Source organism: Mirounga angustirostris, unplaced genomic scaffold (assembly GCF_029215605.1).
Source record: "Mirounga angustirostris isolate CCGP_5_RB_7025 unplaced genomic scaffold, mMirAng1.0.hap1 SCAF_9, whole genome shotgun sequence".
NCBI classification, from domain to species: domain Eukaryota; kingdom Metazoa; phylum Chordata; class Mammalia; order Carnivora; family Phocidae; genus Mirounga; species Mirounga angustirostris.
The window spans coordinates 102,508,394-102,526,115 of record NW_026991717.1 but is presented as its reverse complement, the minus strand read 5'-3'; the positions used below and the strand labels follow the sequence as shown (position 1 = coordinate 102,526,115).

The window sequence follows — 17,722 nt, the reverse complement described above, 5'->3', positions numbered from 1 at the left end:
ATGAATTTTAGACAGTGAGGAGACTTTGAATATTTTTGAGGAAATAATGGAGAGCAAGATGAGTGAAATGTGTAAGTTTAAGTATGTTACTCTGGCAACAATATATAGCAGAAAAGATAAAGTGATTTGAACCCAGGAAACTAATAAAAAATTATTTTAACTGTTACCAGAGATAATGAGGCCTTGTTATAAGAAAAATGGTGGAAGTGTATGCATGGCTCATGTGGAACCACTGGGCATGAGAGTGGGAAAGGAAAGAAGATACAGTCCAAGATGATTCATTTATTGATTTAATTTTTGGTTTATCTCAGCAAATAATGAAGACTGAGTAGATGGTGAAAATTTTCATGTAAAAATTTTATTCATTTTATTAAGTTACTAAACTTAATTTTACTCTTCTGTCCACAAAAATCATTGCTAATTTATTAAAATAGCAGTGACTTTTATTCATGATACCGTGTTCTTTTTTCTGTTGCCAAGATGAATTTCTTCAAGTATGATTCTAATATGTACATGCCTTCCAATTTTAGGAATTCCTTCTTCAGATTCTAGGAATGCAAATCTCTATTTTTTGGATGTTGTGCAACAGGCCAATACTATTTTTCATCTTTTTGACAAGCAGTTTAATGATCACCTTATGCCACTAATAAGGTTAGTCAAATTGATTTTTTTTGGTATTTCAGTGACTATTATAATGCTCTATGTTTAAAGATACACAACAAAAATTTTATAAGATTAATAGGACAGATTTTAATAAGGCATTAAATAAGATTTGGTTTATATCTCAATTTATGTGAACTTTTAAAGTATGTGAGGATTAAATAAGGTAGAATATACGTGAACATGCCTTATAAAATTGTGTGTATACTGTTATTAAAAAGGAAAAATATTTTTTAAAAAGAAAAATAAAAGATAAAATTTTAAACATTTTATTGTACACATTGATATGCCAAGAAATTAATTCAAAAACAGTCTCAAAGATAAAGATCACTTGTGATCCCTGAATCACACTTTAAAAGGAAATGCACTATTTTAAGAGCTGTAATGCCACATAGCACAGAATTCACATAACTATTAGGGTTGCAGATTCCTTAATAGTTTAGGTGTTTTTGACATTTAGATGGCATTCAGAAGGCAAATATGATTGTCAAATTTGTTTTTATAATATAGGAAAGCTAAATACAGCTGGATTGGCTCTTAGTCTCCAAATTTTAATTAGTATAATTTATTATATTCTTAAGACTCTGGTGATATCCTTTGGTGTTTGTTTTTGTTTACCAAATAATCCCCAAATTGCAAAATCACATATATTTATATTCTTAAGGGATATCTTCTCTTAGATGAAAGTAACAAATCTAAATCTTCCTCTTCCTTCTCGTTTAACTGGTTAATTTTTCCTAGTGTGACTATTGGGCATAGTAATACAACATAATTTCCTAGTATTGAATTGGGTATAGTAATTACTACTTATGTGCTTCTTGGATTTGTGAGCAAAGTAAAATAATATATGTGTATGTATAAATGTTTATAACAATATACATGTGCTTATGAAAAATTTTTATAAGGCTACTAATGTGATTTTTTTTCCCTTTAAACATTCAATAGCTCTTCTCCTAAGTTATCTGAATGCCTTCAGAAGAAAAAAGAAATAATTGAACAAATGGAGATGAAATTGGATACTGGCATTGATAGGCAAGTTGTTAGTTTTACCTTTTCTCTTATATTTTTTATGTTTAATTTATTTACTTTTTAAGATTTTTTTTTAAGATTTATTTATTTATTTTGGAGAGAAAGAGCACTGGGGGAAGGGGCAGCAGGAGAGAGAGAGAGAATCTCAAGCAGACTCCCTGCTCAGCGCAGAGCCAGACACGGGGCTCAGTCTTATGACTCTGAGATCATGACCTGAGCCGAAATCAAGAGTCGGATGTATAACCAACTGAACCACCCAGGCACCCCTTTAAAGATTTTATTTTATTTATTTATTTTTTAATTAATTAATTTTTTTTTTAAGATTATTTATTTATTTATTTGACAGAGAGAGAGAAAGGACAAGTAGGCAGAGCAGTGGGCAGAGGGAGAGGGAGAAGCAGGCTTCCTGCTTGATCCCAGGACCCTGGGATCATGACCTGAGCCAAAGGCAGACGCCCAACCGACTGAGCCACCCAGGTGTCCCTAAAGTTTTTATTTTAAAGTGGGACTCAAACACAACCTGATACCAACGTGGGACTCAAACACAACCCTGATACCAAGAGTGGGACTCAAACACAACCCTGATACCAAGAGTGGGACTCAAACACAACCCTGATACCAAACACAACCCTGATACCAATGTGGGACTCAAACACAACCCTGATACCAAGAGTCACACTCTCCACTGACTGAGCCAGCCAGTCGCCCCTCCTTTTCTCTCATATTTTTTAAATTGTAAAAACACCGTTATAAATGCAGCATGAAAAGGTTTTCAGTATGTTTAGGTATGCTTTTAAACTAGATTCAATTGAAAAGCCATTTTTGTAGGCCACCACTTTCTCCTCCTCCTCCTCTTTCTTTCCCTCTCTCCAGACTCCTTAAAAGTGATATGTAACATAGAGGATTTTATTTTCATTTGAATTTTTAGGCTTATATCTGAAATGCTTTAAATAAATATACTTGTTTTCTGTAAGTGAATTCCATTAAGTGAATACAGACTGCATTCAAAAATTTTTATAACTTTTTGTAGTTAATTACCTATTAATAGTATAGAGCAGTGGGTCTCTTTTCTTGAGATGACGTGGTGGGCATATATTGATGATGATGATAGTTACCACTTATCAAGCATTTGGTGTGCGCTAGGCACAGTGCAAGGACCTTTACCTGTATTATTTTATTTATTAGGTAGGAAATACTGTTTCTGTTCTACAGATGAGGAAATGGAGGCTTAAAGAAATTATGTAATGTGCTAAGATAACACAGTTAATGGTGGTAGAGCTGGAACTCAAATTCTAAAGCCCATGCTACTAGATTTGGGCATATCTTTTTCTCTTACTGTAATTCTGTTCCTTTCTCTTCTGTTTAAGAAAGCATATTTGAATGCAGGTTAGTTTCAGTGCTGTATAAGGATAGCCTGGAATCTACTCTAATTTACAAAAAATTAAGAAATTTTTACTTTATCAGTATCAAACTTGCAGCTCACCTCCCAATTATCTTCTCACTAAGATCAAGAATTACTACTGAGTATATGATAATGAAGGTAAGAAAAATAAAATTGAAGAATAAAACTAGGAAAAATAGGGTATTATAAAATTAATTACTGAGACTAATTTACTGAATTATATGCTTAGAATAATCCTAAAACTGGTCTCTCCCTTTTGTTTTTAGTCAGGACCATATGAGAACCATATATAATTTCATTTAATATAATTACAATGTGTATGATATATTGTACACATTATAATCATCACTTCAAGAAGTATGTATTTTCCTAACCTAAATCTCTCCTATTAACTTAATTTGTTTCTTCTTGCTTTACCTCAGAATGCCTGAAAATCATATTTGGGACATAGGGAGGTTGGATATATTAAACTTTCAGAGATATAGGAAAGATGTATTTCCTTGGTGTCTTCTTAATGTCATTCTGTATAAGCCTTAATCTCAGAGTCTTTGCACTAGTTGATTAATTGAAAGCACAGTATCCTGTAGTGGTCTCATGAATGTGAACTTCTGATTTTTTTACCCATGTACCATGGGGCCAAGAGGTGAGCAGAGCATTCACCTGATCTCTTCTCTGATATTTTCAGACCAGTATCCATCTGTAGGTGTTAGGTCGGAACCCTTTTGCCTTTGAAACCCACATCATCTCTTCCTATTGCTGTTGTCTCTCAATCATTTATGTTAGTCTCCTACATTAATTGAGGATTTGGGCATCTGGCTTACAGTTTTTCTTTTAAACTTAAATCTTAGGTTATTTCTACTTCCATGTGTGTGACCCATTCATTTTCTTCCTCGTCTTCATTTTAGCTACCTACTCTCATATCCTACTAGACCTCATTATCATTGATAACAAAAACTTGAAACTTGAATATCCCACTCATTGCTCACAACCTCCTGTTCTTCCAATTCCATAACCTTCTGACCTCAGCAGGAACTCTGGCCCTTAATATATTTATCTTTTGCCAATCTTCTATCCTTTTCTTTATTCATTATTATGCTTAGGTTGTTTGATCCATCTCTTAAATTAGCCCCTTATAATTACCCTAAAATCTGTTTCCGTTAACCTTAACTATCTTACAGATCCAAGGTTTTGGAGCAGTGCAGTCTCTTATTCCCATAACTGGGTGGCTGATTGCTGTTGGAGAATAGCATATAACTTGAACATTATTGGTGCCGCTACAAACCCATGTTCTCATTTCTCAACTGAGTCTTTAGTACCATTTGTTCAGCTTCCTGCTTGCCCTTAGACTGTGGAACTCCTATTCATCTCACTAATTCTTCCAAATGTTGGCCATTTGTCTTAACCCTCTATCTTCCCCTCTTTCTAACCAGTCTCTGTATATGGTTGTTAAGGAAGTAAGTTAGTGACAGGTTTCTAAGATCTTTAAGATTACCTTAAATAAAGTATTGGGCAAGAACAGGAAGCTAATAAAACCAAGAGTTCATTGATAGCAAGACCTAGAATTTATTTTTTCTAAAATCTAAAGTCTACCAATAGTAAATAATTTTGTGGTGCTCTGAAATTAAATAATTTCAATTTAGTATAAATAATATAAATTAAAGTAAATTTAAAATAAATGGGTCAAATATATGGTGTTCTTAATTCTCTAGGACCTTAAATTGTATGATTGGACAGATGAAGCATATCTTGGCTGCAGAACAAAAGAAAACAGATTTTAAGCCAGAGGATGAAAACAATGTTTTGATTCAGTATACTAACGTGAGTAAAATAAATCAATATACTAGTAATATCTACTATGCTTAACATTTTCATTGGTGTATCTTACTGTGCTCTAAGTTTTTTTCTTTTATACTTAGAAATTAATGAGATACTATATGTATTTTCTCCTTAGCTAAACTGATACACATTTCTATGTAATAAGTGTAGAAAAAATTTTACAGGCCTGTGTTAAAGTCTGTGCTTATGTAAGAAAGCAAGTGGAAAAGATTAAAAATTCCATGGATGGGAAGAATGTGGATACAGTTTTGATGGAACTTGGAGTACGTTTTCATCGACTTATTTATGAGCATCTTCAACAATATTCCTACAGTTGTATGGGTGGCATGTTAGCAATTTGTGATGTAGCTGAATATAGGAAGTGTGCCAAAGACTTCAAGGTATGTATTCACAAATATAAAACTTGTAAATAGGCTCAAGAACATAAGTCAGACCATTAAAAACGCATGCTGACTTACAATCACTACCGAAAAGTTTAAAACTTGCTGATATTATAGTGAGACAGATCTAACATTTCCTAACTAAAAAAGTATTGTTCTAATCATATTTTCAGTCAAAATACATTTTTGCTCTGTGCTGTATTTTAGACAAGGCCATATTTCAATTCGACAGTCCAAATGACATTGTTGACTTTCATAACTGATGCTGTATATATCACACATCAGGAAAATACGTTCTTTCTTCGTGTACATCTCTCTGAAATCCCTTAAGGCTTAAATTATTTAAGAAAAGTGCTAAATTAATGGTAACTAATTCTAATCCACAGAAGTATAAATGACTGTTACTATTGAAGGAAATTGACATGGACCTTTTCACCTAAAAAGATTATATCAAGTTTATGTAATGTCTGAAATATTTGAGTTTTGACACTTTCAGGAGCTTTTACAATTTTTAATATTGAATTCTCCCACATTAGTAAGTCTTAATAGTATATAAATGAGAATAATATATAAATGAGAAACTAATTGTAAAACTAGAAATTGTTTTGTTTCAATGTTATTTTTTTTTTCTCCTCTTATTTCAATTCAGATTCCACTGGTATTACAGCTCTTTGATACTCTGCATGCACTTTGCAATCTTCTGGTAGTTGCCCCAGATAATTTAAAGCAAGTCTGCTCAGGAGAACAACTTGCTAATCTGGACAAGAACATTCTTCACTCCTTTGTACAACTTCGTGCTGACTATAGATCTGCCCGCCTTGCTCGACATTTCAGCTGAGGTTGAATTTACAAGGGAAACATGTTGTACTTCAGCAGGCCTTGGTTGATGGAAAGCACAGGAGATTTCTTAATGACACAGCCAACATTTTATGGAAAAATGACTGTTTGGAGAAACAGCAGCCATACTTACCCTTGAGATTTTATTTGAAATTTGGACACTACTAGCCATATTTTGCTTTTTCCCCTTAAGTTGAATTTTAATTCCATTCTTGAACTTATAAATTTCAAATTCTAAATTTCAAATTCTGTGAACCTACATGTCACTGTTTTCATCCTGGAAAATGTTGGTGTCAGAAGACAAATGAGATGTTATCAGTGTTCCAGTTGATATTCTTTAACATATTCTATTGGAAAATTTCACCATCCTATTTTGCATTAATGGTAAAATAGAGCAAAACTGCATTTATTATTTACCAATTTTTAATGACCTTTTCAGCACTTGATAATTGTTAGACAAGTTATTTTAGGTTTTCCTAGAGAACTTTTGCCTCTTTCAAAAGGTTAATAATTGAGCATAATTTCTGTAGTTGGTTAATTGGCTTTTTTCCTGAGGTACAACAATAATATTCCAAGAAAAATGTTACAAACTAAACTAAAATGATGAAATGTTTTATGTAGATATTAGGAGTGGATCAGAATACATCTGCTTTCTGGGTAAAAAAACTTAAAGTTTACTATTTCTTATTTCGTAAACAGATTTTAAGCCAATGCTAGCAAGAAATTAGTAAGTCTACCTTATTTTATATTTCACTTAAGATAAGGTGGAGGACCTTAACTAAAGGACCACATTTATTCATTATTTTAATATTACAAGGGAAGTAAAATGAGGTTTAGTCTAAATGGTGAATATGAGAAATATTGACAGTGTTTAGCAACAATGCAGTCCTTTAAGATTTCTTTCTTAATGCTAAACTGGAATAAGATGGGATGGCTAAACATAAGTAATACATTTTAAGGGGAATCAGGAATTGATAGATAGCATTATATATTCTAAGTCTGGAGATGAGCTTTGTAAAAACTGGTTGCTTTTCAAATCTATAGTTTCTGTCATCTTTTTCAAGGCATTTCTGAAGCAGTTCTTACTGATTGGAGTTAATTGAATTGGCTTAATATGGTGACATAATAAATCACTTATAAAATTTTAAACATCAAGTGGAAATTTAGAAAGGCTATTACTCTACAATTTCTATAAACTTGCTCTGCAAGAATTCATTCTTATCTATATGTAATGTTTCAACTTCCTTTGTGGTGTTCATAATCTTCTAGGAACAGATAAAGTTTAATGTTCAGCTCATTCTTGGCATTTTTTTTCCTTTAATGTAGCCTTGTAGCCTTTTTGGCCTAATTTTGGCAAACTACTTTTCTTTTAAGACTATGTTTCTGAATGGTCATCAATTTTACCAAAATTTCCACGTCCAATGCTAGCTACTGTTTAAATTACTATTGACAGAATATTCTTCATTTTCTGTTTAGCCCAGTGTTATCAAGGTAAGGAAGAGAAACGAAGTATGCCCACTTTTATCAAAGCATTTTAGTAAATCGTGGCAGTTTTAGAAGGCTGTCTAGTTTTCTATTCCTTAGCCAAGGGAAGCCAGAACAGATTTTGGATACTAGAGAAAGTCATATGCTTGTACTATTGCCATTTTAGAAAGCTCTGATGTGAATTCAAATTATACCTCTGTTACTGAAAGCCAACAGTTTTAAAGCAGTAGTTTTACTGGCCATTTGAACTCTTTGTACACAGTGTCAATTTGTAAAAAAAAAAAAAAAAAAAAAAGAAAAGAAAAAGAAAAAAATCTTAAATAAAACATGAGAGAACATTTTAAGACTTCCAAATCAGAGAAGTGCTTCAAATTATTTTGTTTGGACTAATTTTTAAAATGTAAAGCATATACATGTTGCTTAGATATTTTGTTAATTATTATTTCCATGCTTGAGTTTTGTGCAATATTTTCCATTATGTCCATTGACCAAGGCAGTGACAAAGAAAACTCTTAAGTGAATACTTAACTTAGAAGTGTTAATATTAATGTTTAATAAACAAATTCCCTGCAATTGTTTTTTTATTTCACTCCATTTTTACATCTTTAGGATATGTGTACTTAATTTTAAAAATTATTTCTATTTAAGTTTTCAAGATGTTCTTTATTTTTTATAGCATAGGTCTTCTCACTTCCTTTTTTTTGGAGAAAGATATAACTAAGATTAGAAATTTAACCTAAACTGATTATCTTACTCTAAGAAAAAAAAAATTGTTGTATAAACCCCTATGCATTACTTGCATTCTTTGTATTCCAGTTTTTAAAATATTTTGTATATTTGTGGCCACTATAAAATTTTGTCCACAATTTATGACTCAAAAGAGATGATCAATAAGTAAGGTGTTTTTCATGTGCACATGGTAAAATTTTAGGTAGCAATAGTGGAACTTTTTTTTTTTTAAAGATTTTATTTATTTATTTTACAGAGAGAGACACAGTGAGAGAGGGAACACAGGCAGGGGGAGTGGGAGAGGGAGAAGCAGACTTCCCGCCGAGCAGGAAGTCCGATGCGGGGCTCGATCCCAGGACCCCGGGATCATGACCTGAGCCGAAGGCAGAGGCTTAACGACTGAGCCACCCAGGCGCCCCGCAATAATGCAACTTTGTATATTAGTAACTTTAGCCAACATTGAATAAGGAGAATCTTACAGTTTTCTGCAGTTCCACATGAGCTAACAGGCAATATTTAGGTAATGTTTTGAAGTTGAAAATAGGCTCCAAAACCCTGCAAATTATTTTTCTTCAACTTGAGTATATTATGTTTGCATAAAATGGTACAGAAAGTGAAATACAGAACACAAGTTTAAGAAGGAAGTCTAGCATATGTAAGTTATGATATTGAAAATGACAGTCAACCAGAGTAGATAAATAGTCCTTATGAAGAATTATTAAATAACGCTTGGATGGATCTTTAGATATAGTTGACTATCTGCCTATTTCAAGACAAGTATTTAGCCTCATTTTGAGCATCACCATGGTTGCAAGTCCCTAGCACCTTCCCATTTTAAAAAAGGGCTGCTAAGTATGTTAACTTATATATTTAAATGATTTTCTTTCCTCTTTCACTTTAAATATTTCACTATCTGAATAGCAGCCTTCTGACTTAACGGTGAAATAACTGAATTACCAGATTGACTCAAAGTGGAGAATTTACTGCTTCCCTAAAATGCCTTTATTTCATCTATGATGGTGAATATTTACAAGTACCCAGATAAAGAGATTTGGTTCCTGAAATGCCACAAAACCTTTTAAGGTGGTCATGTTTATAAGGTAGTGGCTAAGGCATGCTTGAACAACTGTTTTATGAGAATAAGCAAAGTTCACTCAGTGCATACTTTGTCGTAGACTTAAAAAACTCACCTCTGGGAATTTAATTTTTTTTAATATGAAATTATGCTGCATATTACCCATATATTACTCTGACTCAGAAGTGTAGTTTCCTAGAAGTGTACTGAATATTTCCGATTTCTTTTGGAAAATTTGATATCAAAAGCACTTTATGCTTTTATACGATTAGTTTAACTATATTCAATTCCTTTAGTACTTCTCTCTGCTTGAGAAACTCGGTTCTAAAATACATTGTGTACTTTGGAGGAAAAGACCAGTCCATGTTGTTAGAGTAAATAATTCTACCTAAAGTAAAAACAGCAATTTTTAAATTTTGATGCATAATAAAAATAATTATAGCTACATTTATCTACTCAAGTCCCATGCACTATGCTAATCATTTGATTTGTATACATGATCTCATTAGATTCCAAAGCAGCCTTAGGAGTTGGGTACTGTTACCTTCATTTGACAGATGAAACATCTAAGCCACAAAAACGTTAAGTAGACCTACTCAAGGTCTATAGCTAATAAAAGGCTCAGATTGAAACTTAAGTCTTTCTCACTCACTGTTTATGTTCTGTACAGTCTCCTTGTTGAACGTTTAAATAGGTCCTTTGTTTTGATAGGCTCATTAGTTTTTGCTTAATCTAATTCTCTTCTCATCCAATGTTTGGTTCTCACTGTAATGTTTAGACTATGAAGTTGATACACAGGATCAGTATCTAATTTACTGTTGGATTTTTTAATGTGCCCAGTGTATAATCATACTTTTTAAATTTGGTTTTTAAAATTTTATAAGTGGTCATGAAATTTTAATTTAATATTGTTTGTATTTAATAGAAATCATTCTATCAAAAAGTTCTCTTTAGTGAGTATTATTTTACATAATTATAGTACTATGCTTAATAATTTTGTATCATTTTATAACAGAAGTAAATGACAACTCTAGCTTGGAAAATACGAGGAAGTCAGTATTTCTGCCTTCAAAAACAGACTATTTTAATGTCATAAGTTTGCCAATTCTGTTAATTATTTAATGCATTTGGTAGTTTTTAATGACTAATGTTGGAGTGAAAATATAGGGAAAACGTACTCAGTGTATTAGCAATAGATAGCCATTTTCATGTAATCAAAAATTGCATGTTTAATCTTCTAAAAATTGCCTTAACTCTTTTATTCTTACCACTGATCAGTCCTTTCTCTTTCTAAATTTAGGGGAGAAACAACTCCTCAAGTGTATATGGGAGAGAAACCTGACACAGTAGAGTGTAAGAATTTTAATTGATGGTTTGGAGCAGTTAGGCTGATAACCCTGGGCTTAACAAGATTGATATTTTTTAAAACTTGGCCCTGTGTACATCAACAGTATTATTTGGGTGGTAACAGTAAACTTCAGTTCTTGTGATAAATATCACTTTTAGGGGGAGGGAAAAGTAATTAACCATACTTGTTCATTTTCTAAGTGTTTTAGATGGTTGCAGTCTGCCTCACCGTACAAAGCCAATTTAAATATGAATATAGCACATCATACTCCAAACAGCAAACAACCTCAGAGGAAAGTCATTTATTCAGAAGGCATAGATTTGTGCTAGACAGCAATGATGCATTACAAATATATAATTATTTGCACTAATATTTGAGCAGGTGGAATGGATTAGAACATAGTCAACATTATGCTGCTGATAACATGTATTTTTCAATATTAATATGTACTGTGCAACATGTATTAAAATTGTCAATAATGCATTTTAGCCAAGATACTAATATTTATATTACTATGTTGAAGAAACAGTATCCAACTGAGCCACTTTTAATTTAAAAGTCTGAAACTGGAATTAAGTTTACTTTGAAAAACCACTTAAATTACTTTATAATCATGGGAAGGTCAGTAAAACATAGAATTATCAGTGACTGGTGACTTAATAGGAAGAAGTGTGGAGGGTTAAGAATAGGGCTAGGAATCTGCAGTGAATAAGTTAACTTTCATTTAGTTACAGCTCAGATGAGTGACTTCCTTTTATTTTCACTATTAGCAATCTTAAATGAAGGAAAATGTCTTATCCCTTCCAGAGTATCTTCGTACTAATACTCTAAGTCTGAAGATTGAATGGAACCAACTCCAAGGAATTAATCTCCAGTGGTGGACTTTCAAATTTTTTAGATTAAACTTGGAAAGGTAGGAAGCCTTCTTGATGCCCCTGTAATCTTAAATAAGCAGGTACCTTTAAGTGAGACCATCACTTTTTACCTGCCTATCATTTTAATCTTTTATACTGTGGGTAGATTTGGTTCCTTTGAACTCTGGTATTTTGTTGTGGCAGTTCTTTCAAATCTGCAGCTTTTTGCTATAGAGAATATTGTCTAAATGGAATCTGGACAGTGCTGACCTAAAGAGAACTGTGAAACTACCTCTAAGTATATTGTTTGCAAATGCTGTGTGCTATTTAGAGGATTCACATGAAATTATGTGAAAATACTTTATAAGGAGTAATACTAAGTGCCTCTGTATTAGGAGTCTCCAGTAAAATGTACTTTCCTTTTTTGCCACAAGGGGGAGAAGTTATTTTTATAATAATACCTACATTTTTGTTTGATTTTAAAAATAGAACTCACATAGTTTCTCTCTACTGAATAGCACCTATGAACATATCACTGTCCTAATAGGAAGAATGTGTGTTTGTGTGTGTGTATGTGTGTTTAAATAAGATTGTGAAAGTCATGTGAAAAATTTCTGGGTCAGTTAATGACATAAAACTAAGACAGTTTTGAAGAACTTGTATGTTCACAGTGGACACAGGAATTGGACAAAGTTCATCATCATTAAAATTATGTTTTTGGAGTTATATATCTCATTGAATTACTTTATCAGCTCTTTAAGAATAATCTCTTGATTAGTTTTCTGCATTCTGCTTTTTAAAGAAAAAATTTTGAAACAATTTCAAACTTAAAGAAAGGTTGTAAATACTGTACAAATAAAATTTTTCCGCTTTGAGAGTAAGTTGCTGTCATGATGCCCTATCACCCTACAGTACTTTTATATTTCCACAAAGAAAGAGTTTTCCCATGTAACCATAATACAACCATCAAAATTAGGAAATTAACACATATTACTCCTTCAGACCCTATCCAATTTTCATTAATTGTCCCAATAATGTTGTATAAAGATACAGTTCAAAATCACATGTTGCCTTAGGTTGCTGTATCTCTTGTTTCTTTCACTCTGGAACAGTTCCTCAGCCTTTCCTTGACTTCTGCTACCCTCGACTTTTGTAAGATTACAGGCCAGTTATTTTGCAAAATGTCTTTAAATTTGGATTTACCTGTTTCCTTATGATTAGATTCTAACTGTCTGTTCTCATTGCATTCTGTTAGGTAGTGCACAATTTCATTTTGCCCCATTTCTGATGATGTTCATTTTGATCACTTGTTTACCTATCAGGCTGCTCCACTATAAAGTTACTGTTTTTTTCTTTTAAGTATTTTTTGGGGGATGTAGTTGAAGCTATGTATATATCCTGCTAATCAAATTTTCCATTTATTGATACCAATATAAATTCATGGTTTTCCAGTCAATGGATTATAATCTGTTGTTTATTTTGAATCTCAAATTGTTCCACATTTAGCCAGTGCAAGCCCCTTCACGTTGGCTCCTATGCCCTTTTGATATGTTGCCATCATATTTTAAAGCACTTCCTTACTTTTAGGCACACAGGATTCTCAAACTCATCTTGTACTTGCCTTGCCCAGCCCTAGAATCAGCCATTTCTCTACCATTTAGTGGGACTTGGTATTTAGAAGCCATGATTTGTGCATGAGATGAGCTTATCATGGCTGAGATTTCACTGTCACTACTCCCTCTCAGTGGACAGTGCTAGGGGGTTTTATGTGTGTTTATACACACACACATATTTTTTTTAACTTACCCACACATATACTCCCTCTCCTATGTGACACCCTTCTCACTCCACTTGAGCTCCAGTACCCCATATTGGGTTTCTCTCCTCTCCCACTCTGGAGGGTTTCCTCACCCCATTCAACCACCAAAGCTTTGGCTTTAGGACAAAGGGGAATGATAGTGGTCATTACAGAAAACATGTAAAAAATCTAAATAAAAATTACTCATAATTTTATCACTCAGAAACAATTATATTTTGGTGTGTTTTCTTTTACTGTGGTGAGCAAATTAGTAAAGTCAAATTGAGAACGGTTAAAATGTTTATACCAAAACATGGCACTTTTCATTTTGAAGGAATTAAATTTGAAGTGCATGTCATATGTTTTTTTTTTCCTACTGTGAGTAGTTACTAATTAATAAGAGTACATCAGAGAAACTGATTGTGTGAATGCAAATTTGACCATTGATGACTGAATACCAATAGGATATTTTTACTAATAAAGTTCAGAGGGAAAATGATCATACAGTTGTCATTTAGCAGGCCAAAAAATATATATGTTAAGTAAGATAGACTTTATGTGAGAAAAGGGTCAATATCTGGGATGAATTTAATACATGTTATAATGAACTGCATGTGAAATAGGAGGCTGTGCATGGACAAATTACTCAACTCTCAGTTTCCTTGTTAGGTCTATGATTACCAAAATTCTTTAATTCTAAATGCAAGAAGATGCAGGCATTCTATTAAGAGCTTATAGTGATGTCAGAAATAGATTAGCTCAACAAGTCACCTCTGAGCCCAACTGAGAATATGTGAGAGTCACCTCCTCCCCTAATGCTACCAGCATGCAATGACCAAATACCATTGTGATTAATAGCTAAGGCTCTTGATCAGACAAATGGCAGATGTGCATCTTGGCTTTGTCACTTACTAATTCTGTGACCTTGTGCAAATGTTGTAAAGTGGGGAGAAGAGATATTTGTGATTGTTTTTCATTCGCACTGATTTCTATGAGCTTTTTAAAGGAGTTTCCAATCCTCCGAGGGGTCACTTCATTCATTCATTCTTCATTTGATAAACATTGAAATTCTGTTTTTGCCAGGTACTGCATTAGAAGATAAGGATATTAAGATAAAAAGATCCTGCCCTCAAGAGTCTAGCCTAGTGAGAGAGTGTATGCAACCAATCATAGTGCTCTGTAATAAGTACGGTAATAGTAGCATGGAACCAGGTGCTACAGAAGCTCAGAGGAACTGTTTTCAAATTTGTGGGCTGGTAGGGGGTGAGGAGGTAATTAAAGCTTCTCAAATTACTATTTATTAAATACCTACTAAAGCAAGCACCTTGCTAATAAGTACATTTGTTATTTCACTTAATTCTCACACTGCAAGGTAGATACTATTATTATCCCCATGTTACAAATGAGGGAACTGAGGCACAGAGAAGTTCGATAACTTGACCAAGGTTTTGTATCTAAAAAGTAATAGAGTCAGAATTCAAACTGTACCCATAAGCTCCCAGAGCCAGTTGTGTAACCACTTTGTTTTATTACCTCTAAGAAGATTCCCCAAAAGAAGGTTACATTTCAATTGAGCCTTAAAAGGCAAGGAACATTTCAGGGGATGGGGCATTCCAGATAGAAGTGGCTCACACTTTCAGGGGTGTAGCACACAAGTCATTGGTATAGTCATTGAATGGGAAGACTGTGAATAGAGTTCCCACTGTGTAATCTATCAAAAAAAGGCAAGTAAAGGTGGAATACTTGGGTCAGGGTTAGCTTATTAAGAATCTTAAATGTTATGTTAATTGTTGCTTTATCATGAAGATGGCAGAACCAACCATTGATGAATAAGCAGGTAAATGACATGAACAGCTCTAAAAAGATGACTGATAGGAATGTATGCAGTGGATGAGAGGGGAGAAGAGAGCAGAAATGAGGTTACTTGCTTTAACCTGGAAGGTGAAGGCCTGAACTAGGGGACACACAGGAATGAAGAGGAGGTGATGAATTCAGGAAACACTTGGAAGATTAAACCAATACGACCTATCTATTGTTGCTTATTGGATGTGGAGGGCAAGGAAGAGAAGAAATCAAAGATGATTCCAAGATTCTTAGCTTATGTATCTTGGTGAATGTTAACATTATCAGTTTACACAATAATGTATAATATCATATACCTTAGCAAAAATAGGTTTAGAGGGAAAGTCAAAGAGTGCTAGAACATCTATTCTTTCACCAGGAGAACTTGGTTAAGGTCATATAAAAAATTTAAACTATCTTTAATCTATTTTTTCAGAAATACTGGAAGTTGTAACAGAATAAAAAAATTCCATTCGCTTTGAAACATAGGGGAATGATTTTGAAATCTGAATAATAATATTTGATGATTGTATAGTTGTTGAGTTTTTGTTTTTTACTTTAGGCAAAAAAAAAAAAGTTTTCTTAGCATTTTAGTGTATAGATATATTGGGTAGACTCAAATGGAATGACACCTGTCTCCCTCCCTCCCCATCAAAGTCAGTCCTTTAGAAAGTTTAAATTGGGAAGTATATAGATGACTTCCTATGATTGGATCATTTACATGTTCTATAATTAACATCATCTGACTTCAAAAGATAAGGCTCACCATAGTATTTCCTTCATATAGGTGGTTAAGACCTGTGTATATATAATATTTTTTCTCTATTCTCATTTCTAAAATAATGTGTATGTACTATAAATACTCCAAACATGTCAGAAATATACAGTGTAGTATAACCAGAAGTATAGTGTAGTGTGCTGCTTGCCTGGCTTGGTCTACAGAAGGTCAATTTTTAAAAAATATTGAAATTCTAACGATTCCAACACAACACCTTCAATTCCCCCCAAACCTAAAGTTGTAGTGTTAATACAGCTTTACTGCATGCTTGGGGGATAACCAAAGAACAGCTCCAAAAGTGATTTACTCTACCATTGGCCATGATTTTTCTGAGGTTCATGAGCCCCAAATTCAATATCAGGGACCCTGTGGAGTTTCTATCAGGCTCCCAGATGCTGAGGCCAATTTAATGTCCATCAAAAAACTCTCCCAAGAACTTTCATTCTCCAAATCCAGACCCAGAGAAGTTCTTTCTGTCCCCCTCCCACACTCCTAATTCCAAGGCCCTTTCATTTTTCTGCTTTAAAATGATTGAGAGAGGGTCTAGAAGGTCAGTTACAGTAGAGTGGATTTCTCAAAGCCCAAGTCAGTTCATTTTAATACCACCACGCAGGAGCACTGAGAGTCATCTACCTAAATCTACATATAGGAAAGCATTTTTCCAATGTTTCAGGAGCCCAGCACAGCCAACACCAACCACATTCAGCTATTAAACAAAACTAATGATGATAGCTAACACTCATGAAGCATTTACTTTGTGCCAGATGTTATTTTAATGATTTTACATCCAATCTACACAAAAACTCTGTGAATAGCTGCTAATACTGTCATCATTTTATAGATGAAAGAGTCAAGGCATAGAGAAACCCAGTGCAAATTTACCCAGGTAGGGAAAGGTAGAGCAACAATTAAACATAGCAGTGAGACATTGGTGCCCATAACTCTTAACTCTACCATGTTATATTTCTGAGAAAATCAGCTACTCAGATTATAACATCTGGATTTAGACTTCTGATGACCTCACATGTTTCTTCAAGATCAACTGGTGAAGAGTTTATCTTGGATAATTTTCCCCAAACAAAGGGTATATCCATCTGAGATTATAATGGGTTTATTTTCTCCAGGAATCCAAACTATCCAGCAACCCCCAAAAGCTAGATCATTTATAAAATGAATGAATCAGAACACTGAAAAAGTGAAAAATCCCAATAATCCTGCTCAGAGTTCAACTCTGTTAATAATCAAGCCATGGATTTTGATTGGTATAACTTTTCAAACTTGTTCTTACCCTTAAATTAATATTTTTCATACTTCAATATGCAGATTGGACATTAATATGGCCCTTCATAGCGTGAGCAGAGGTTGGAAATACCTAAATTAACATGAAGAGTTGGGAGAGTGAGCCTTTCCTTTCTTACTTAAGCCAGTGGGTAAGAATTCATTGGCCAGTTGATAATGTTGCCTAAATGCTGGGCTAGGCCAGACCCAAAGCCTGGTCCATGGTCCAGATTCCAAGACAGGCAGTAAAGACACGTAAGGCCCATTTTAAGGATACTTTTACCCAATTAACAAATTTGCAAATGAGCAGCAATACAAGTGTATGAGTGGAGAAGTCCCAGGGTCTCCGTTGCTTTTTGTGGAAGGGTGCCCCAAATTCAGAAGTTTAACA

The 17,722-nt window shown here is 33.6% G+C and overlaps 1 protein-coding gene across 2 annotated transcripts in view; it reads left to right on the top strand.

The window, feature by feature from the left end:
- EXOC5 (exocyst complex component 5) overlaps positions 1 to 12,510 on the top strand; it is a 61,572-nt gene extending 49,062 nt beyond the window's left edge. The window contains exons 14-18 of one of the 2 annotated variants that reach the window (XM_045900931.3): positions 531 to 651; positions 1,606 to 1,692; positions 4,801 to 4,909; positions 5,092 to 5,307; positions 5,957 to 12,510. In XM_045900931.3, coding sequence (XP_045756887.1) covers positions 531 to 651; positions 1,606 to 1,692; positions 4,801 to 4,909; positions 5,092 to 5,307; positions 5,957 to 6,145 — 722 coding nt within the window. In that variant the 3' untranslated portion in view covers positions 6,146 to 12,510. Of the gene's footprint in view, positions 1 to 530; positions 652 to 1,605; positions 1,693 to 4,800; positions 4,910 to 5,042; positions 5,308 to 5,956 lie in introns of those variants that run through there. The other variant, XM_045900932.3, reaches the window with a different exon arrangement.
- The last annotated feature ends 5,212 nt before the right edge of the window (positions 12,511 to 17,722 follow it).